The 24,796-nt window shown below is 38.9% G+C and overlaps 1 protein-coding gene and 1 pseudogene across 1 annotated transcript; one reads left to right on the top strand and one right to left on the bottom strand.

The window, feature by feature from the left end:
- The first annotated feature begins 186 nt into the window (after positions 1 to 186).
- Positions 187 to 936, top strand: LOC140237188 (uncharacterized; annotated as a pseudogene).
- A 4,812-nt stretch (positions 937 to 5,748) lies between these two features.
- Positions 5,749 to 15,657, bottom strand: LOC140237023 (angiopoietin-1 receptor-like). Its single transcript, XM_072316966.1, has 7 exons — positions 15,591 to 15,657; positions 13,745 to 13,903; positions 12,373 to 12,648; positions 9,884 to 10,018; positions 8,417 to 8,587; positions 6,614 to 6,766; positions 5,749 to 5,786 (listed from the first exon to the last, which is right to left on the bottom strand). The coding sequence occupies exons 1-7, from the start codon at positions 15,655 to 15,657 to the stop codon at positions 5,749 to 5,751; spliced, it is 999 nt and encodes a 332-aa protein (XP_072173067.1).
- Positions 15,658 to 24,796: the final 9,139 nt, after the last annotated feature.

Below are 24,796 nucleotides of genomic sequence, written 5' to 3'. Positions count from 1 at the left end.
GGTGATTACATATTGTTGTACACACCATTGCTCAAGTGGTATTTTAATCACGGACTTGTGGTGACTAAGGTAACCCAATTCATTGAATATCAATCGAAAGCTTGTTTCAGAGAGTTTGGAAATAGCGTGTCCGATGCCTGAAGGGCTGGTGATATTGATCCGGCCAAAAGTATCATCGCCGACACCATGAAGCTTATTGGTAATTCTTCCTACGGGAATACAATCACGAACAAAGTAGGGCATCGGAACGTGAAAATCTGTAATAAAAGCAAAGCACAAAAACACATCAATAACATTCTCTACCGAGATTTGAACCCCTTATCCGAGGATTGTTTTGAGGTTGATATGGCGAAAGCAAAAAACAAGATGGACCTCCCTGTTCAAATTGGACACGCTGTGTACCAATTGGCAAAACTACGCATGCTCGAGTTTTACTTCGATTTTCTTTTGAAGTATGTTGATCCACCAGATTTCCAACTATGCGAGATGGATACAGACTCGGCTTATCGCTCTATCTGCCGAAACTTTCGATGAGGTCATCAAACCAGAGATGAGAAGAGAGTATGCAAAGGATAAATGTAACTGGTTTCCACGAAATGATAACCCCGAAAACGCCCGATACGACAAGCGAACCCCGGGTTTGTTCAAGGTTGAATGGGAAGGAGATGGGATCGTAGCACTGTGCAGGAAGACCTTCGGTGCTACCGACAATATTCAGCTGCAAAGGCATCAACAAAAAGCAGAATGTCATCACGAAAGACAGATTATCTGGAGGTGCTGCGATCTAGAATGGCATCTGGTGGTATGAATTCCGGCTTTCGCGTCGTTGACAATGGTGTCTCTACCTACTCACAGGCTAGAAATGCCTTTACGTACTTTTACCCGAAACGAAAAGTACTCAGTGATAACATATCCACAACCTTCTTGGATATCTGAGATCTCTACAGAAGTGTTAAGATCCTTATAACCCGCGAAATTTTTAATCACATTCAGTATTTCTTTGCTATATCTACTTTCATGTTGGTTTCTGCGATCAGTGACTTTGTGATTATCAAGTTTCGGGATGAACTCTGTCAACGAATTAAATTGTTCCGTTTCTGCGTCGTAAGCGGAGATAAAAACTGATATGTACATACGTATCGAAGCATCCTATTCATTTAAGGGGGAGATTTTACCCTTTAGCTCTGTTTCATGTCTTTCAGATATGTAGCCTTGATGTTGGAGGAAAAGTGTGAAAAACGAACAAACCTTGATATCATACTATACTCTCTTCCTCTATGTTTACAATATATATCGAATCGTTACGTTATATGCTGAACCATATCCATTTTGATTTAACTTTGAGTTTCTTTGTCTTTTTTTTTTCTTCTTTTTATTCTTCTGCATGAAACAATCCGCAGCGCCTTTCTGTGAGTATTCGATTTTTCAAACCTGTGGCATACTTCGTTTCAAAAGAAAAAAGAACAAACCCACCGAGATAAATGTTCATCTGCATAAAACAATTAATTCTGTATTCAACACATAATATGGCTGTTGAGTATCTTTGAAAACATTCAGTGCATATCTTCTCACTGGGAAATTTATTTACTACGATACTGTACATTATAATCTATGTCGTAATATCGTTAGAACGAATAAAAATCACGCAATGACATTACAAAATATAGTGTTCATGACTTTTCTTTGTCGTCTTGCATCTATATTCAGTTGACCATGAAACGCGTCTTTGTTGTTGCTATTTAGGTAGTGAGTGGCTGTGACTGTAGTCACTGTGCATAAACTTATATGTTTGTGTTCGAGTCGTGAGTGTGTGTGTGTGTGTGCGTGCGTGTGTGTGATTTGTTCAGACGAATCGAGGATTAAGTTGCTGAACAGCTTCTTAAATCTAGCACCGCTTCGAAATCACGACACAAAATGCCTGTCTGCCAGGTGAGCCTGTCATGTCCGAACTTGTCTTCACCTGAATACCACCACACAGAAACCTTACAATAGGTGGGTCAATACAAACATTCCAAGACTGGGGAGGGTAATCAATATACACGGGCACAATAAGATATCCCTGCCTGTTTACACTTTCCGTACGGTAGGCTAAACACTTCCAGACAAGCTTTTGTCATGCTCGGCTGTATGGCCAACGCGTGATTATAGATCTGTTGTCTTGTAAGTCTTGGCATTGCTATTCAAATATCAACAAACAACGCTTTAATCATAGTCGAGCGCTCGTTCAAATCATTACGCTCTAAATGAATGAAGATACCTTGATGACAAACCACATTTCGATAAATCATAAATGATCATTAGTGTTACTAGTGTCTACAATGTTAAGAAACCAATAGACCATGCAGCGTTTCCAACAAAAAAAAAAATGCTAGACAGCACCTGAAATCATATTCGTGCTATTTACTGAGTGTGTTCAACAATGTGCGCTTGCGTGTATGTGTTTGAGTAGCGGGTGTATTATTGTCCGCCTCAATGTATCATGTAAGCACAACTTGCAAACTGAATTAAAAAAAAAATCAATGGAAAAAACAGAGCAAAAGCAACTCACATCTACAACAACCTTACAGAAAAGTTGGAAAGCGACACAATCATCTTGGCCAGTTTGAACTGTTAGCTTGGTCGTCAACTCGTCATATACATTGATCGCCATATATACGATAAGTGCTATCATAAACAAAGCACCTATACTAGTGTCGCGTGTTTATCATTTCTTTACAATCAGACAAATTCAGAAGACACTGTCGGGGAAAGAAAAGAATCGTAACATACAATAAAAAAGACACTCAAATCACGTGAACATTGCACCAATGAGGCGATCGAAGAAAAGGACTACAACAACAACCATTGCATTTGCTTGAATACGCGACATCCTAAGCTGGATTATATCCCAGTCTCACTAATATGCATGCAAACATGGCGAAGTGAGTTAAATACTCCGACAAAGTATTTTTTTCAGGTGTATAAACTTGAATACAACGTTTTAAAAGATTGGACAGACACTGCGGTTATAAGTCTGTATACCGCAAGAAATGTTGAGAATATTGTATTTGACTCCGAAGAGCAATATCAAACAACTATTCTAAAGGACTTATAAAAGAATACAAAAATGGTAGCTCAGTTATTTTGAACATAGTCATGAAGTCTGAGGATGTCTTGCATCGAAAATATCAAGCATTGTTACAAATATGTATATCTGCAGGAAATGATAACCGCAGCCTTCGTACTGTAAGCTTGACTGTAGTACAGTGAAGAAATGACAAAGATAACTTTCATACGTGTTTCATTGCATTTTTGATAGGTCTTCGACAAACATCTCATTTTATTTTACGTTCAAGAGGTACAATGTCGCTCGTAAGAAAAAAAAAATATGTGTATACAATATGAGTTTGATTTGCGCGCCTCAATATGACATGGTTATTGTGTGTGCGTCACGATGTCTCGTCACCGTGTATGAATCTTGTTCAAGCAGTAACTTATCGTTGGAAGACGATATCAACGTTGTCAAAACTTGTCTGGGCACATCATCACTGGTTTAAAGACGTCATACAATTTACAAAAGAGAGCGAGTAGAATCGAACAATAGACTGCAGCACAGACCAATAGTTTGCTTACAGGTTTCGAAAAGTATGTCGGCGCTTTCTAAGGGCTTCGGAATAACTTCTCCGGTCACGACCCACTGGACTATCTGTGTAACAGAACCATCTCATCTTGCATCGACCGCAATGTGTTATAGTAGCAATTTCATAATATGAACGAACGTTGAATATTTATTTTAAGTCAGGTTTAAAGAGTAAATTGTCTAAGACTGTGCTTTGACGGAGGAAGTACGTGTTTAGATTCGATGATGAAATAAATAAATCATACTTCGATAGCTCAAAAATGACTACACGTCATCTTTGGAGCTTGCATGCTAATACAGTAAACACTGTATAGTTGTTGTTTTTTTCCACAACCCCGTATAACCGTTTTGCATTTGACCATTCACAGGTGTGTATTTGCTGTTGCCATTAGCAATAACGTAAACAAATAAACGACTGACCGTAGACAGTATTACACTGTATAAGGAAAAAAAAAAAGAAAGCCCGGAAATTTTAGTTCCTTAAAACGGCAATATGACTAAACCACTCATGTGACGATCAACGATTTTCATGAACAACACGATCAAAACCTCAAAATAATGTCACGTATGCAATGCACAAGTGACCATTTTTGTGTGTATTTACTGTTGTCAATAGCAATAATGTAAGCAAACAACAACAACAAGTGACCATAGACCGCAAGGAAAACCATGTTCCTCAGGGTAATTATCACGGTGATAACGTATAACGAAATGAAGTTTGTGTCAAGCTCGTCACAAACAACACGATCATAATAGTCATAAACCATCATGATAATAACACGTGTACAATGAGTGATCATTTTGCGTGTATTTGTTGTTCCCATGGCGATATTGTAAACAAATAAACGACTGACCATTACAAAGCCGACACGTTCATTCTTTAAAATGGGTACAATGTGAAACTAAACCATGCTTGTGTCGATCAACGATTGTCACGAACAGCAAGACCATATAGAACCACCACGATAATATCACGTAAGTCCTATCAATAGCAAGTGACCATTTTTTTGCGTGTATTTGTTGTTGCCATGGCGATAATGTAAACAAATAAACGACTGACCAAACACTGATGTAAGGGAAACCGACACGTTCATTCTTAAATATGGTGATAACATGACCATATCATGCTCGTGTCAATCAACGATTGTCACGCATCCATCAACTGTTTGATGTTGCCATGGTGATACGAAATCTTCTGAACAACATGCCGAACACAGCCTTAAACCATCACGATAATATCACTTATTCAAGTATTAATACGCAAGTTGACTCAAAGCGAGTTATACTACTTAAGGCAAAATAAAGTTGGTTATAAGATGCTATTGATTTGAAAGCGGCTTGCACTAATTCTATTTTAATGTTTGTTCTCACGTCGGGTCAAATGAGTCTGTAGACTAGCTCGGTAACGAACAAGCATTCGGGGAAAGACCCCCACTTGGGCAAGGTTTATATTTTTATGTTCTTTACAGGCAATGAAATGTGTTATCTGTCTTAATTCATCTTCCTCCGTTTCTACTGTTCTAGCCATAGCTACTCCTGATGCTGCTGCTGCTGCTGCTGCTGCTATAAATTTGTTTTTATATAAAGTTGACACAATACACGTAGCCCTAAAACATACCTCACACGAGTCTTTTCTAAATTCAAGCTTTATCGTTGTGTATGATATTCGTCGACTACACTTTATTCGTAAGTTAATTCATGATTTCTGACAAGAAGGCGTCTAACGGGCTATACTACTATTTCTTATCTTCGTGTATTCGTTTACACTGGTTAAATCAATCTCTGACACACTGGCATATACATAATATGTGCAAAATGGCAACTGTGATGATGATGACTCTAATAAAAAAAAGTACAAATGCGAGTCATGGTGGAAAAAAAAACTGGTTTCACTGTATGAAAGGTGTGCCCTGTAACTATAGTAATGAACGACACATTTCTTTTACCTACAAGACCAATACCCCACCAATATCATATCAACACGTACACAGTCTATGAGACCTATAATCATACAAAGAACGCAACCTTGTCCTCGTACAACAGACTTACAATGAATGAATCTGCCTTCTGCAGATGATTCGGATCTGTCAGTCTATTGAAAGAGCAATCACGTGTACAAAAAGTGTTGTTTACATTAACCATGTGTACCACATCGTCTTGGGAATCTCTGCAAACCAGAGAAGTAGAAAAACCCATAAGGATCAACCAGTAGTCATAGTAATTACCAGAACAATCGAAGCGAAACAAAGATAACGCTCATAAAAAATCATATTTCCTCAGATATATCATTCAGTACAAAACACCCTTGCGCAATCTGTCACATATTTGTATTGTACTCTCATCTATTGTTCTCGATGACACACTATTACGTAATACCAATCCTCCCATCGATCGGGAAGATTGGGAGGATTTTTGGGGTCGAACAGGTACATGTTCATACTACTTACCATGTAGATATTTTTTGTTTGTATATGAGTCATGTGACATAATTGATTACCCTATGCATGTTATTCATGATTTATCATAAGCCTGCTGGTATCTCGGGCAAAGGAAAGCCTGAGGCCTCGAGGTTGGAGTAGTTTTAATGTACAAAACAAGTTCGTGAAAACCATCGGGACGTAAGGTATCCTCAGAATGTGAAACAAGTTCGACAACATCGATGCAATGCCGCAAAAACAGACCATGCCTGCATAAGATGACTCCAGCATTGACAAGTGTAATTCATTCCCTTGTGTGGAAAGAAACTTATCGGGTAATCCACAATTTTACACGTCTGGCAAGATTCAAACCCAGGGTTTTTACAGGCTACGCCTTATCCATAAAGTAACTACTCCAACAATGTGGTTCTTTTACGTTCAGACTTAGGCCTACCGTTTGACAGTTTAAGCAATAATTACGCATCTTAATTCCATAATCGTCTAAACATCCACTGCTATCCCTTCATCACTGCAGATTGAAACATGGTAAGCTGGTTAGTTTACTTAGTTTACTTACTCTGGCAGTTTTGTCCCGACCAGCCGCTTTCACAGAGGTTGCTATCCGATGAGGAACTATCCGAGCATTCTCCCGTGAATCGACTGCAGGAGGAGGGATCCTGACAGTGACACGTTTGGGAGCATCCAGGCCCGAATTTACCGGAGTCACATTCTAAAATTGGCAATGTGAAGAAGTGCACACTTGGAAGGTGAATACTATGTACAAGTATTATCTCATAATTTGCTTAAAATGTCACCTGTTCGTACCTTCCTCTTTCAGTTGTAAGGAAATGATAATGCGTTATTAGATCGAATAGGAACGTTTTTGTTATGTTTTTCATTAGGGTCTAGGGCAATTAGCCTCTGGGCAATTATCCCGAACCATTCCCATGACTCTAACCCTAATCCTAATCCTAGACCTAATCTTAACCCTAATTTTTACTCTAACCTTATAACTAATCAGTATTTAGCAGGGGGATAGTTACCTTCGGGGTGATTGCCCTGATACGTTTTATTAGGAACTTCTCTTTAGTACGTAGGTGTGGGTGTTTGGCAGGGGGATGTCAGGGGTATAGTGCTGGTGGTAGGTCATGAATTAATAGCGACTCCCCTCTTACGTCAGACTCCAAGCATCTTGGGTTTTGTTGTGTTGTTCATAATATTTTCCCCCTTTTTAGGGGGGTTCTGCACCCCTGTTTTATTACTGTAGGGGGGCCGAATGGCGGATGAGGAGAGAGATGGAGAAGGCGAGATGATGTGAAGACGGTGTGGGTGTGTATGTGTTTCTATGATGGAGATGGTTATACGACACGCGGGTTCGAGTGGGAGGTCGTGCAGTCAATAAAGACAATTATAAAATGGGTTCAAGAATGTAGCCAATAGGAAGCGCTGAAATGAGTCACGTGTGCTTTGGTTATTCTAGTCCCATCGCACTGCGTGTTAAATCCACCGTGGTTAAATCCTATTGCCGATCGTCTGTGCGCGCGGCGGCTCCTTTGAATTGCATGCATACATACAGTACGCGCTGTCAATCCTGTAAACAACTTCTAGTTCGGCCTTTCTTCCCTTGTGCATAACATGTTTGGCGTACGTATACTCTTATATACGTACACTTTGTACAGTACAGTAGACCGAGCGTTGTGGGACCGGACGCGTACATGGAGTCACTTTGAAGGGCAAATCCAACGATTTAGCAGGTTAATTCTCACGCCGTTTTCAGAGTATGTTGTCTAGTAGGCCTATATGAGGAGTCTATATCAAGTCTTTAAGGTAAAGGGTGCATATTCTATGTAAAATAAGTAAGTTTTCATGCGGGAACGTAAGTGTCCGGAAACCCAACCCCCTGTTATCATACTTATACTGTATGTGCGGGATTTCCGAGTGCGACGTGCGTAAATGTTTGGGACGAACATCTTCGGACGTCTTGACCCACAAAGGTACGTGAAAAACGCTGGAAAATGCTGTTAATTTTCGAATTTTCGACCCATTTTATAAAACAAATGATGCAAAGGATTATTTCCTGGCGTTAGTGGAGGCGTAGCTCACTCTCGGGTATTTACAATGTAGTGCAACATGCACTCGGCTTCGCCTCGTGCATGTTTCACAATTGTAAATACCCTCGAGTGCACTATACACCTCCACTATAAACGCACTCTATCCTGTGCATCATTTTGTATAACACTCGACAGGAGTCCTGTGAACAGCAAGCAGAGAGGTGCCTGCCACATGGGGGGGGGGGGGGGGCGCCCCTCTGTTGCTGATGTATACATACTCTAGTAATTAGTACATCCCCACATTATAATCGTTGAAAATCTCGACTCACCAGTATCACACGCCAAACCCGTAACCCCGATGTCGCAAGTGCAGCCGTATGGGTCTGGAAGGCAAAACATATGCGGTGAGCAAGCCTGAGGGGGATCATTAGCAGATTCTGCGTAAGTACATCGGAACTCACAGCTCTCACCAAAGCGATTTCCTCCTCTTGATCTGCAAACTATGAAACACAAGATAATAGTTCTTTATGTGATTCTTATTGAGTTAAGATATCCTTTGCTGTCAGAGGCCTTGAATGCATTTGGGTCGACTCCGGTACTTCGGATTCCCCAGACGCACAGGGTGATAATTTTTGTTATGGAGAAAGACATATTATAACATTGATTATGCCCATATCAAAGTATTAATTTATTTGTTGTCTTCCGAATGTTACGGAAGAATATAAGAGAGTCTTGAAGAAGTACATATTAGTGTTTATTTCTGAAGTAGAGCCTATACTCGAAATGTAAAAAAGGAAGAAAAAATAAACGGGGAAAATTATCGTCCAATATCTATGATAACTTTTCTTTTTAATTACTTTATTATGAAATAACCAATTTGGATTTCGCAAAAAAAAAATCCACTATGATTCATGCTATCTTATTATTGATTGGAAAAAAATCATCAAAGAGATCGATGTCAAGTGTCACAAAGTAGGTATATTTCGTATACTACTCCAGGGCCTTGGACACGATTAACCATAAAATAGTTTTGTAGGAATTAAAGCATGGGGTTCGTGGAAGGGCCTTGGATTGGTTTAGAAGTTACCTTACAGAATGAACTCAGTTTGTTAGTTTCAATAATCACGAGTCTAGTTCACTGCCTACCCAACTCCAGGCGGAAAACACATTTTTTCTTAGCATTACACAGGTGGGCGTTGAACGTCTAGTCAACTTGGGAGCAAGATATGTCATCTTTAATGGTAAGGAGAACTGAAATACTTCTAAGTTTATATATTTCACTTAGATTCTCTGCTTGTACATTTCCTCCTTGCGAGGGAGATACTGTATTTTTATGATCGCAATTGTTGCGAACATTTTTTGGTAGAAATACGATAAGACCATACTCGCGGATACGCGGCGGATAGGATCGGCATAACCTGTAGAACTCTGCCATGCAGACGTTTCATTTTATTAATCAAATATTCTTGGGAAACTTGACAAGGGAACACTACAGCTAGCTCTTAATGGTAGAACATATACCTGCCTCTTATGCTACCTATGCCTGAAACTGTATTGAGCTCACGCCCGAAACATTTGTTTTTTGTAAGTGAATTGATTTAAACAGTTGTTGAACTTAACAAGGGCTTAATGGGCCGCTGAACGTTGTTTAATATGTGTGTGAAAGTGGGAAACATCCCCCTTTCGGTCCCTGCTATCCCCCTGGCAACACGGATTCGAAATGCACATAATACATTGTTCACATTATCACATTCCCACAAACATACTTTCGAGGCAGTTTGGTCCCACAAACATACTTTCGAGGCAGTTTGGTCCCATAAAGTTGTTCGAGCAGATGCAGAAGCCGGTCTTGTCGTCACATATTCCTCCATTGTAACATTTGTCGCACACCCCAAGGCAGTCTGGAGGGCCCCACTTACCGGCGGGACACTCTTAGTATATCACAGGTGCAGATCAGAAAAATAATAATAATAATAATTCGTATTTATATAGTGCATACTTAACTAAAAGAATATTGTGCGCTTTGCACAATTTATCCCACAGAGAAAAAAAAAGTCAGTTTTCTAAGAAAATGATAAAATACAGTGAAACAGACCGAAGCATATCATGCAGTGAAACAAACAAAAGCAATAGGCAAACACACACATAATACCGTGACACTGCAGAAGTTTCCACAAGAGACTAGGTGACATATGGGTTATTTCCTATCACTGGTTTAGTATCAGTGCTGAAGCATCATTGTCTTCAGCAATTGAGAAACGATAGTGGGCCGGTATTACACACAAGAGTTGTATTTTCCAGTTATATCTCTCGGTCTCACAATTGAGCAAAAATATTTCTCATATCTTAATTGTTAATTGATTAATCTTAATTTGAACATGTGAAAACCCCCTTATATTCAACAAGTAATAATTGGATGTTTATTCATTGCTCAGTGTGCTCAATCAGAACGTATTATAATTTTTACATAATACATATCACACGATAGTTCTGTATGTTTTAGATCTTCCCTGATTTCCTAAGGTTGGATGCGAGGGTCATCGTAATTCTTTAATGCCTATTCCCACCCAGCAAACTTTTATGTGTTTGTGACTATTGTATTGTACTCTGGAAATGCCGAATAAATAACAATAATGATAATAAAGATAAGGATGATAATGCTACCAATACTAGAGAATAGTGATAACAATGACAATGACGACTGTATTTTATTTATTCTGTTCTTGTGTACTTTGATAAAAAAAAATAATTATATCTAACAAAAGTGTCTAGAGTGTTGAATGCGGACAAACCATGCTCAAATGCGGTGAATACGTAGCGCAGTTTTTTTTTTTACCCAATATCTGAAAAACACATGTTAAAACAAAGACTGAAAAAGGGAAAATCTTACCCTAGAATTTTGAGGTGTTACGGAAACTTTTTTTCCCTTCATTTTCACGCTTGTTTAGATACCATTACATTCTTTAGGGATATCATTATATTCTTTTAGGCTATAACTATGTTATCTATAACCATTATAGTAGTAAAGCCCCTTTTACACTTTCACGGATCGCATCACGGCTGACCACGGATCATCGATCCGGGATCATCCGTACTGTTTCCGGCATGACCGTATTGACTCCGTGAAGTCATCCGGCATTATCCTTGATCATCCGGCATGTCCGCGGAAAAAATTAAGCTCGTTTAATTTTTCATCCCGGACATCACGGATGAAAATCAATACAAACTCTTCCTTGTTGGCACCGTCTACTCCGTGTTGCCTCCGTATTCCTTCCTCGTAGGCATCGGCTACTCCGTGTTGCCTCCGAACTCATTCTGGGACAATCCGTGAAGACATCGGAACGTCCGTATTAGTATCCGCGCCATCCGGGATGAAATATTCGTGTATTTTGCCAATACAAGCTCATAAAGTCCGTGAAATTTGCTCACATCTTCCCCCATCAGTACAGCCATCAACCCCTCATACTGTTCGTACAGTGGTCGCCGGAGAAGCTTAAGTGACCCACACATACCTCCTTGCTGTTTTTTCTTCTTGGTGTGTGTTTTGATTTGTTTTGTTTTGCTTTGGTTATGTCTTGATTTTCCAGAAAAATGAGAGTTTGAAACAAAGAGATATGCCTTTAATGGTGTCGACAAGCAGAGAAGTATGTACGCTGCTGCAGATTTCTGGTGTGCTTGTTATATTTAGCTCTGGAGGCATGTCGCCCGAGAATGATAAAGTATCATAAGCAAAAGCAAATGTCATCTGTCAACATCTTAGGGATATCCGTGTAATGACCGTGAAGGGACCGAGTTGCATCTGTGCTCTTCCTTGATATCCGTGTTGCCTCCGTATCGTTTCCGCTGTGGTCCGCGTTCATTCCTTGTCTGTCCGTGTAGGCACCGTACTTGTCCGTGTAGCCTCCGTACTTGTCCGTGTAGCCTCCGTATTTGTCCGTGTAAACACCCAGTTGGGATCGTGTTCACACCGTCATTGAGATGAAAATCGATATTTTGCATGCCGGAACACCACGGACGACGATTCGTGATCATCCGTGTAGCAATCCTTGAAAGGTACCCCAGTATTTCTTTTTTACATGACGAAGAAAGCAAAATACACGAATGTCATTTAAATTGCCTCCCTAAAAATCCTAAGTGTGATTTTTTTTTGCTTATTTTTGTACATTTGCGTACAAAATGTAATAAATGTATCAACTATTGAAATTGAACATAATTATAGCATTTCTTGAGTATAAAATTAATTTAAATCGGCAGTCATAACATCAAAATGTCTATTATGTCTCACCTCTGACAATGAGACGAAATAGGCCACCTCTTCCAGTATCCCTTTCATTTTCGTAGTAAACCTCGAAGACACCTCCGTCAGACGGACGAATTGGTCCCGTGAATGCGAAATCGGTCAACCCATTCTGGATGGCAATTGGCTGACCACCATTCTTGCGCCAGTTGATGATCCCTCCTGGATCCGAAGGTCCGTGGACAACGTCCATGCTGATGATCACTCCAGAGTCACCCACATTGACGGTACGAGTGAACACCCCTTCAACGGGAGAAAACTTTGCTGAGTGCAAAACAATCGAAATGCCATAACATTGCATTAGGAATAGTGTCTACGCGGTTACAATGCAATCATTAATAGTGTGCACTGGATAGACCTATACTTCTTTTATCCTCATATACCACTTGTTATTGTTGTTGTTTTTCCCTTCAGAGATGAATATCACCACCTAATATACACTAAAATCTCACAAGCATAAAGTTGTTATTGCTAGAAAATGATTGCGAGTCAGATGTCTTGGAGAGTGTTGATGGTGAACAATTTAAGTTACAGGGACAGTTTGAATAAATGCGTTAAAATCTGTGACGAAGAATCACTATGGTAACAATGGGTACAGGTCTACCATGATTCTGTTGCAGTAAGGTGCCAATAAGGACATATAGGCATGCTCAAAACACAAAGAATACAAACTTAAGAGAAATATTGCGGTTGTATACGATTAATTAAAGAAAGAACAACTGAAGCGAGAAATCAGATATATTTCACAAAGCTATGATAGCTAGGGATATCCTATTTCATTCAGCAGTTAGGGTGGATGACAGAATAAATTATAGTCATAACATTACTTTTGTAGCTCAAATTATTTTGCATCTGAAGTCTTCGTTGTCTGGCACACAATGCAAATCCCTGTGCGATGTCAACCAACAATCCACCGCACCGTGTTTTCTTTTCCTATATCGTGGGGTTTTCCATGAGATTATGAAAGAAAACAGCCGTCTTCGAAGCATCAATTTGTAGTATATTTTCAATTATGTACTAATGTTAGTTTCCTATAAATTCTCTCTCTCTCTCTCTCTTCCGGTATCATGATATTAGTTGCATGTGGCTGGAAAGCCTTGTGCATCGATTAAGAATTGCTGTTCAAACAACAGCTCGAAGGTTCTCAGATATCAAAACGCAGCTTATCGTTATACAGAGCTGCTTTTGTTCATGCTGCAATTTCTTTTGTATGAATTATGAGTCATCGCGTCTCTCTAAATCGTCCATTTATATATTTATTAATGCGCTCGTAATCTTCTATTATGTTTAGCCTCGTTTTTTTTCTATCCAGAATTATGCAACGCCCTCGAAAATCATTATAATCATTAATACTGCTTACCATCATTACTCTGAAAAAATGTAGAAACCGTAGTGCCCTCATCTCCGCTCACTTTACCCTGTCTTGAAGCATGACAGTAAAATACACCAGTCCAGTCACTAGGCAGGGCAGGCGGCGAAAGTGGAGATTGTGACAACGTTATGTTGAGAACGTTATTGTCTGTATAATAGAAATGAGGAGCTGGTGTTGGAAGGTCAGGGGCCGATGAAGACGTGGTCTCCACAAGACGGCCGAAGTCAAGGGACACATCGGTTTCTTCCAGTTTGCGATAACACTGATATCCAATAGGGCACTGAGGTTGGTCGTTAGTAAAAAGATAATTTCGCGCAAGTACAACGATGTGAGTTTGTTCCCCTGGACAGCACAGATATCAGTAAAGGAAAAACACACAGGACAGTTGTATCAAGTATCAAATGTAAAGATGAACTAACTCAGCAAGGAGAAATCACCTAGAGTAAACAATTTGGATTCAAGAAGACATCAATCTAATTGATATTGACTACGTGACAACCGTTATGCTCTTAAGAAATTATTCAACTAGGCCTAAATACAATACTGATACACGGGCTGTGTTATGAAGCGCTTCTTTGAATCTCCTTAATGGCTGAGCACCTAAAAAAAAGTGTGCGCAGTTTAAAGGGGATGGCCATTAACTGATCAGTGGGAATCAGTGGGAATACTGAGGGGTGATTGTTCCAATCATTGTGGAATTCATTTAAGAGTACATTATATATCTATTGTTGTGTGAAAATTATATGCTTCAGAATGGTCTCATATTCAAGTAATGTGCAGTTCAATGTTTCCAGGTTAGCATGCCTGTACAGTGACGGGGCGATCGTTAACGGCCCGTTAACGATCGCCCCGTCACTGTACAGGCATGCTAACCTGGAAGCATTGGAACCAGGATTGGAACAATCACCCCCCAGCATTCCCACTGATCAGTTAATAGCCATCCCCTTTAAGAGGAATTTCGTTATTTCATCAGTTCAGTTCAAACTTATTTCATATTTACACTTTCTCGATGATTAAATTACAAAATGATTGGCAGTAAAACAACAAGAATACAAAAATATATAGAACCATGTTGTTTGATAGACAAATGTATGGTCATGTCATGATAATTAGGATGCCACAGGGAAATAGCAGAAATATGATGGGGCTTACATGAAAGCTATATCGCTTGTAAAACTGTAGGTTCCCGAATTCATATGCGTGGAACGATACAGAGATCGGATATGTTTATCTGGACCAACTAAAATTATACCAGTACAAAAATCAATATAAAGAATGAACTAATAAATCATAATTTATGAATATTGCTCAAACCAGACTCTACGGATCTCGCCGAATTTGAAAAAAAAAAGAATGCTTTATATTTCACATGAAGTGTGTTCAGTTCTTATAATCATCTTTTTCTTTTTATACCAAGTTTCGTCTGTATTATGTCATGAATGGAAAACCGAATAGTCAACTTGTAGGAACCTACCTGTTATACCCTGTTATGCACACTCTTGAGTGAAAGACAGTGGTTCATGATAGGAGCATACTGCCCTGAGGTAATTGCGTAAATCGTTAAAATTGATTGCCAAAAAAAAAAGTATTCTCGGAGCCATATGAGCTTGAAAATATCTTATACACTGTCCATAGAGCTGAAAACAAACAGTTGCCCTGAGTGTTTTGAAACGCATATAACAGGGATTATTGATGTAGCAATGATGTGGAACGATGAAACGAATATTATTTTATAGAGATCAACTTCCTCCTACACACTGCACAAACTTTAATGGCACCATCTCTATTTAAAAGGAGAAAAAAAGGGGAAAATGCTCCCTGTCATACAACTTACCCATGACTCTTTTTGCCGCAAAGAAGACCAACAAACATCGCAGAAGGAATGCCAGCTTAGACGCCATTTTTCTCAACAGTTTTGGCAAATCTGCTGCAGTTTAAGGGTTTTTTATTCCAATAATGTCTGCAAACACAAGCGCATGTACATGTAGGTATTCATAATTCTGTTCGTTTCACAATGAGCGAACATTCCACGACAGACAATGCGCATTTGACAGGCAGAACGAAACATCTGTAACTGCGTCCTAGCCAAAGAGGTTCTATATAATGTAATAGAGTAAGCGCTCACCATTCAGTGCGTACAAATGAAAACGGGGCCGGCGCGCGCGCACGAAAGAGGTCGACTACCAGAAGCCTGAACCCGGAAGTGCCTATAGTAATACACGTAAAGTACAGCTTCGAAGATGGGGTTGGGTTGGAAAAATCATTCTAATTTTAAGGAAAATCAATATTTGTCCATATGCCTCCGGATTTTATAAGAGAGATACATTCTCAACACAGTATACGTATTTTGATGAAAAAAGGACTTGCTCTACTTATGTGCCTCAACATGAAGCCAAAATTGCCAACCAGGGCCCCGTTGCTAGAAACTTTGCGTTTAAACGCAACTTGCAACTGATTGTCACTGGCCAATCAAAATCATTGTCGCATGCATGTCTTCTTAATAGGGCAGACCCTGAGCCAATCAGAGTGGTTGTTTCAAAATTAGCAATTATTTGCAATTGATTGCAACTTTCTTGCAACGGGGCCCAGGCATTCATGCATTCATAGTGCATAAAGATTGCAGAAAGGTACAGTGCATACTCTTTGGTATGGGAGTACTGATTTCACATAATATATGTCACTTAGAAACATCAGACACACATACAACACATACAACACATACAACACACACTCCCACACACACCCACATACCCACAACAAACACACACTCACAACAAACACACACATACGCACACACACGTACACACCAAACCACTTTTTTTTTCAAATTCCAGCACACATACACACAACACCCACACTTACAAACACTTTTTTGTTTTTCAATTTCAACACGCACACACACACACACACACAATGCGTATGTGTGTGTTTGTTGTGAGTGTGTGCTTTTGTTGTGGGTGTGTGTGGGAGCGTGTGTTGTATGTGTTGTATGTGTGCCTGATGTTTCTAAGTGACATATTATGTGAAATCAGTACTCCCATACCAAAGAGTATACACTGTACCTTTCTGCAATCTTTATGTAGTATGAATGCATGAATACCTGTTTGGCAATTTTGACTTTCATTTTAAAGTGAAAACAAAGTTCTGGTAAGGGCTTGAAAACCCGTCTGGTACCATTTCATATTTCCTTGCAATATATCGAAAGAGTCTACAAAGAAACTTACCTGGCTGACGCGGTTTGCCGGAATGATGAGTCGTTTTGGAGTATTTTGAGAAAAATAATAAAAGTCGGAAAACCGACTTTTTTTTTCCAGAAGGCTTCAGACTAACTCGGTCTCAGGGAGAACTCGACCCTATTTCAGACAATTTACACGCAGTTCGTGATCGCCATATTCTACTTTATAATACCAGATGAGGCCTAACCAAAGAGATTTTCCCCAGTGAGTGGAGGGGAGGAGAAAATATCTTTGGGCCTAACTGAACAGACAGGAAAGTACAAAGTGCATGCAAATCCTGTACAAAACAAATGGACAGCGCGCGGTCCTCAAGCCTATACGCATATCACCTCAATTGCTGAGACAGATGCGCGGTCTTTGAAGTTTTTGTTGTTGTTTATCAAGCGTCTTTGATTGTTTCCAGACCAAAGAGCGTAGAGCGAGTTTCTACGCTCTTTGCTCCAGACCATGCGCCAATGATACTAGTGACACAGGCCACATCCAGCTTGATGGATGGATGTCTTCGTGAGCAGCTTACAGGAGCCGTCATACATGGGATGATTACTTCGTCTCGGGTGTGTGCACGAGAATGGGTGACAGGTGAATGTAAGTAGGCCGTAGTGTTTTTCCTGACTGACTGTAGTTGTATTACTATGTGTCGTCATCCAAACGTTGCCTTCTTTCTTGCTTCGGGTTTCTCATATGCATGGTGTACCAGGGTTCAACAGGGATTGGGAGGTGGGAGCTGGAGAGAACATCCCTGTGTGTATCTACTGCGCTGCGCGTTGTCTTCAAAAAGTGCTTGTCGAATATTGTGTTGACATTGCTTCGTTTCCCCACCGCCAAGGATCAAAGGTCGGTTTTCATTATACATACAATGTACACGAAATTATTATCTCCCCAGAACTATAACATTAATACTACATGAAGAACATCGTGAATGAATATTATCACTGACTGGACTATGCCACGCGCCCTTCGTTTTAAACCGTGATTCGTGCAAGCAGAAATCAAGAAGACAGGGCTTTAAAAGGGATCGTATAGTTTTGGTTGAGACCTAACTTCATGTTTCTAACATTTTTTTTTTTTTTTTTGCTGAGATAACGAGAAACATTTTTATAAAACATAAACGAGCATGTAATTCCAAGAGGAATTTATTGTTTGAGATGAAAATAAAACTATTATGTTATGAAATGACTGAGATATCCAAAACAATTAGGCAGTCCTTTTATTACAATCGCCTTGTTTTACTTTGTCTTTGGATGTCTCAGCCATTCCGAAATTGATTTTCATTAAAATAAAACTCTAAATTCCTCTAAGAATGGTATGCTTTGTACTATTTCATAAGTGGTTTCATAGCATCTTGCAAAAAGTTAAAAGCCCAATCCTCAAATCCACCAATACTATTTCATATGCAGGGTGCCAGCAGGGAGGTGGCTCTGAGGCGCCAATGGATGCACCGCAAGACAAACCAGCTCGAGCAGAGGCAGGTTCGGCGCTAGTCTTGAGCAAGGCCCTCACGATTATGGAAGCAGGATATACGTCGCGTAGTAATTCGAATTGCTACGCGACGTAGATAATTACGTCGTGTCGTTATTCGAATTACTACGCGTCGTAATTCGCGTCGTAATTCGCGTCGTAATTATTTACGTCGCGTAGTAATTCGAATTGCTGCGCGACGTATATCCGTGTTTTTGACGGGCTCCTGCTTCCATACACGATGTGAAGAGAGCCAAATAAAGACTAGACTCGGAATTTGTCAACACTGACAAATTAGGTGATCCGATCTATTGGGAAATCAATGATTTGAGTCCTGATCCCAATAGGCATGACCATACAGGTTTCATCTGTGTTGAGGGGACTTTGGCCATGGGATGTTTGGAGTCTCATTTAGAAAAAGGAGTCAGACCTGCCATATTTGGTACCGAATTCCGTATGCACTAACGAAGATACATAATGAAGTATATTTGACCTTTGACCCCATTTTGCACACCAAAGATGGCATCTGAGCAAAAAGTGGTTATTTTGTGAAATGATTCTTGTAACAATGTCTTTGCGTGTTCAAAATATGGGAAAGATAGGACAAGTATTCACCAAGATACAGGATGAAACATTTATGACCTTTGACCCTAATTTACATACCCAAGATGGTGTCCGATCAAGTAGTTGTTAATTTATGAAATAATGTACGTGACATGAACTAAACATGTGCAAAATATGGGGGTGATAGGGGCTGTTTTTCTTGAGTTATTGCGAAGAAAGTTGCAAAAAGAAAGAAATATCTCAATACATCAAAGATAAGCTTTAATTTCAACCAAGTTTTTTTTTTTAGCATGATCCCGACATTGTATGAAAAAACAAAAGGCACAACAACATAGCGCAAAGTCTCAACTACAACATATTAAAATCTGGGAAAAATTCACCGAAGGGTAAGTGAGCTAGTGCTCGATAAAGACAATCATGTCAATTTTCACATCTAGAAAAATTTCCTCCCATAGAGATAACACGTCATAACGAAGATAGAGAAAAAAAGTACATATGACCTTTGACCCCACTTTGCGCAGACAAGATGGCATCTGAGCAAAGAGTGGTTATTTTGTGAAATGATTCGTGTAACATGGTCTTTGCGTGTACAAAATATGGGAAAGATAGGACATGTATTCACCAAGATACAGGATAAAACAGTTATGACCTTTGACCCTAATTTACATACCCAAGATGATGTCCGATCAAGTAGTTATTATTTTATGAAATAATGTACGTGACATGAACTAAACATGTGCAAAATATTGGGCTTATAGGGCTTGTTTTTCTTGAGTTATTGCAAAGAAAGTTGCAAAAAGAAAGGAATTGAAAATAAATCGAAGATGAGCTTTAATTTCAACCAAGATTTTGGACGTGATCCCGACATCGTATGAAAAAATGAAGGACACACATACGATAGCCCAAAGTCTCAGCTACAACATATTAAACTCTGGGAGAAATTCACCGAAGCACAAGTGAGCTAGTGCTCTCCCATAGAGATAACACGTAAACTGGTCAAATTTTACAAGGATACTTTCAATCCATTTTTACGAGGTGATGACGTCATCCAATCAAAATTTTGTAATAATAGATATGAAAGTACATTTAATAAGCTACAACATACTGAAAACTGGGTGAAAATTGGCAAAGGATAAGTGAGATACGCTCGAGTGAACTAGAAATTTGATGACGTCATTTTGAAAATTTACTTTTTTTACTTTATTAAGAAATTTGATATCTTAATCATTTTGCCAGCATTGCCGCCCCATGAAATGACATGTACAACTCAACAGCTTTCAAAATACGTAAAGAAAAGGGGGGGTCACCGTCCATCCTGACGAGTAAAATCGGATTCAAAATTGGCGGTTTTTTGGCATTGTTGCATTGTATATCGCCATTGACGCGCGCGCGGAATTTCAACTTTGACGGGCCCGTATGACGTCATATTGAGTCGGATTGACTTAAAACTTGGTAGAAATATTCCTTGACATTTCAGGCATCCGATAAGAGTAAAAAAACGGGAAATTTCTCTTGCATAAGAGCTGTGCGTGCGTATATGAGCGCGCGCGTACGCGTCCATGCAATTTTTTCAATATTTCAAAAAATGCTCGAAATGCTCTGAAACGTGTGCAAAAAAATTTGAGCTCGATTTGAGCATACAAATATTTCAACGCGCACGTACGCGCACGTTTTAAGAAAAAATGTGAATTTTGAGAACATGAATAGAATGCGCATTAATTGAAATATATGTGACGTAAATTTCATTGAAAAAATCCATTCCATTGATGAGATATGATTGATAATGTGTTTTCATATAATGACGTCATAGTGACGTCACGGTCGACTGATCACAATGATACATTAGATTTGTTGTCTTTGAGACATGATACATATATGGTATGACATTGAAATTGATACTCTGAGAACTTTCTGAGTAAGTAGATACACAAATTTTGTCCAGAAATAAAGAAAAAGAAGAACTAGACCCGGAATTTGTCAAGACTGACAAATTAGGTGATCCGATTTTTTTTTAAATCAATGATTCGAGTTTTCACCTGAGATTAGGGACATTGGTCGTGTGATGTTTGGATTCTCATTTTGAAAAGGGAGTTAGACCTGCCATCTTGGGTACCGAATTCCGTATACACTATCAAAGATGCAGAATGGAGTATATTTGACCTTTGACCCCACTTTGCACCCCCCAAGATGGCATCTGAGCAAAAAGTGGTTATTTTGTGAAATGATTCTTGTAACATGGTCTTTGCGTGTGCAAAATATGGGAAAGATAAGACATGTATTCACCAAGATACAGGATGAAACATTTATGACCTTTGACCCTAGATTACATACCCAAGATGGTGTCTGATCAAGTAGTTGTTATTTCATGAAATAATGTACGTAACATTAACTAAACATGTGCAAAATATGGGGTTGATAGGGGCTATTTTTCTTGAGTTATTGCAAAGAAAATTGGAAAAAGAAAGAAATATGAAAATACATCGAAGATAACCTTTAATTTCAACCACGTTTTTGGACGTGATCCCGACAGTAAATGAAAAACAAAGGGAACACGTACGATAGCGCGCAGTCTCAGCTACAACATATTAAAATCTGGGAGAAATTCACCGAAGGGTAAGTGAGCTAGTGCTCGACAAAGACAATCAAGTCAATTTTTTAAAATCTAGAAAAATTTCCTCCCATAGAGATAACACGTCATAACGAAGATAAAGAAAGAAATACATATGACCTTTGACCCCGATCTGCACAGACAAGATGGCATCTGAGCAAAAAGTGGTTATTTTGTGAAATGATCCTTGTAACACGGTCTTTACGTGTGCAAAATATGGGGATGATAGAACATGTATTCACCAAGATACAGGATGAAACATTTATGACCTTTGACCCTAATTTACATACCCAAGATGGCGTCTGATGAAGTAGTTGTTATTTTATGAAATAATGTACGTGACATGAACTAAACATGTGCAAAATATGGTGGTGATAGAGTATGTTTTTCTTGAGTTATTGCAAAGTAAGTTGGAAAAAGAAAGAAATATGAAAATACATCGAAGATAGGCTTTGATTTCAACCAAGTTTTTGGACGTGATCCCGATACCGTATGAAAAAGTGAAGGGCGCACTTACGATAGCCCAGAGTCTCAGCTACAACATAATAAAATCTTAGAGAAATTCACCAAAGCATAGGTGAGCTAGTGCTCGAAAAAGATAGTCATGTCAATTTTCATTTCCAGAAAAACTGCACTCTCATAGAGATAACACGTAAACTGGTCAAATTTGACCAGACAACTTTCAATCCAATATTACGAGGTGATGCCGTCATCTAATCAAAATGTTGTTATTACATTAACGAAAGATCATGTAATAAGCTACAACATACTGAAATCTGGATGAAAATGGGCAAAGGATAAGTGAGATACGCTCGAGTGAACTTGAAATTGGATGACGTCATTTTGAAAATTTACTCTTTTTATTTTATTAAGAAATCTGATATCTTTTAATCATTTTTCCAGCATCGCCAACCCATGAAATGACATGTACAACTCATCAGCTTTCAGAATATGTAAAGAAAATGAGGGGTCACTGTCCATCCTGACGAGTAAAATCGGATTTAAAATTGGCGGTTTTTTGGCATTGTTGCACTGTATATCGCCATTGACGCGCGCGCGGAATTTCAACTTTGACGGGCCCGTATGACGTCATATTGAGTCGGATTGACTTGAAACTTGGTAGACATATTCCCTGACATTTCAGGCAGGCGATAAATGTGAAAAAACGGGAAATTTCTATTGCATATGAGCTGTGCGTGCGTATATGCGCGCGCGCGTACGCGTCCGTAAATTTTTTTCAATTTTTCGAAAAATGCTTCAAATGGTCTGAAACGTGTGCTCGATTTGAGCATACAAATATTTCAACGCGCGCGTACGCGCACGTTTTAAGGTATAGATGAATTTTGAGAATATGAGTAGAATGCGCTTGACTTGAAATATATGTGACGTAAATTTCATTGAAATATTCCATTCTATTAATGAGATATGATTGAGAATGTGTTTTCATATAATGACGTCATAGTGACGTCACGGTCGACTGATCACTTTGATTTTAGTTCGATTGCCGTCTTTCGGAGACGATACATATATGGTATAAGTTTGAAATTGATAGGAAGAGGACTTTCGGAGCTAATCGATGCACAACTTTTGAGGAGAAATAAGAAGAACTAGAGATTGTAATTTGTCATCACTGACAAATTAAGGTGATCCGATTTTTTTTTAAATCAGTGATTCGAGTCCTGATAGTGCAAAGTCTCAGCTACAACATATTAAAATCTGAGAGAAATTCACCGAAGCATAAGTAAGATAGTGCTTGATAAAGAGAGTCATGTCAATTTTCACATCTAAAAAATTCCCTCCCATAGAGATAACACGTCATAGCGAAGATAGAAAAAGAAGTACATATGACCTTTGACCCCACTTTGCAAAGACAAGATGGCATCTGAGCAAAAAGTGGTTATTATATGAAATGATCCCTGTAACATGGTCTTTACGTGTGCAAAATATGGGAAAGATAGGACATATATTCACTAAGATACAGGATGAAACATCTATGACATTTGATCCTAATTTACATACCCAAGATGGCGTCTGATCAAGTAGTAATTATTTTATGAAATAATGTTCGTGACATGAACTAAACATGTGCAAAATATGGTGGTGATAGGGTATGTTTTTCTTGAGTTATTGCACATAAAGTTGCAAAAAGAAAGAAATATTTCAATACATCGAAGATAAACTTTAATTTCAAGTAAGTTTTTTGACGTGATCCCGACATCGTATGAAAAAACGAAGGGCACATTCACGATAGCCCAAAGTCTCAGCTACAACATATCAAAATGTTGGAGAAATTCACCAAAGCATAAGTGAGCTAGTGCTCGATAAAGATAGGAATGTCCATTTTCATTTCCACAAAAACTGCACTCCCATAGAGATTACACGTAAACTGGTCAACTTTGACAAGGTTACTTTCAATCCATTTTGACGAGGTGATGCCGTCATCCAATCAAAATTGTGTTTTACATTTATGAAAGAACATTTCATAAGCTACAACATATTGAAATTTGGGTGAAAATTGGCAAAGGATAGGTGAGATACGCTCGAGTAAACTAGAAATTTGATGACGTCATTTTGAATATTTACTTTTTTTTACTTCATTAAGAAATTTGATATCTTTTAATCATTTTGTTAGCATAGCCAACCCATGAAATGACATGTACAACTCATCAGCTTTCAGAATGTGTCAAGAAAATGGGGGGTCACCGTCCATCCTGACGAGTAAAATCGGATTTAAAATTGGCGGTTTTTTGGCATAGTTGCACTGTGTATCCCCATTGACGCACGCGCGGAATTTTGAATTTGACGGGCCCGTATGACGTCATATTGAGTCGGATCGACTTGAAACTTGATAGAAATAATCCTTGACATTTTGGACATCCGATCCGTGTGAAAAAATGGAAAATTTCTATTTCATATTAGCTGTGCGTGCGAATATGTGCACGCGCGTACGCGTCCGTCCGATTTTTCCAATTTTTCAAAAAATGCTCCAAATGGTCTGAAACGTGTGCAAAAAAAAATTTGAGCTCGATTTGAGCATACAAATTTTTCAACGCGCGCGTACGCGCGCGTTTTGAAATAAAAATGAATTTTGAGAATATGAAGAGAATCCGCTTGACTTGAAATATATGTGACGTAAATTTCATTGAAATATTCCATTCCATTAATGAGATATGC

The sequence above is a fragment of the Diadema setosum genome, chromosome 13, assembly GCF_964275005.1.
Source record: "Diadema setosum chromosome 13, eeDiaSeto1, whole genome shotgun sequence".
Taxonomy (NCBI): Eukaryota; Metazoa; Echinodermata; class Echinoidea; order Diadematoida; family Diadematidae; genus Diadema; species Diadema setosum.
Note: the sequence above shows the minus strand (reverse complement) of the source record. Positions and strands in the feature narration are given on the sequence as shown.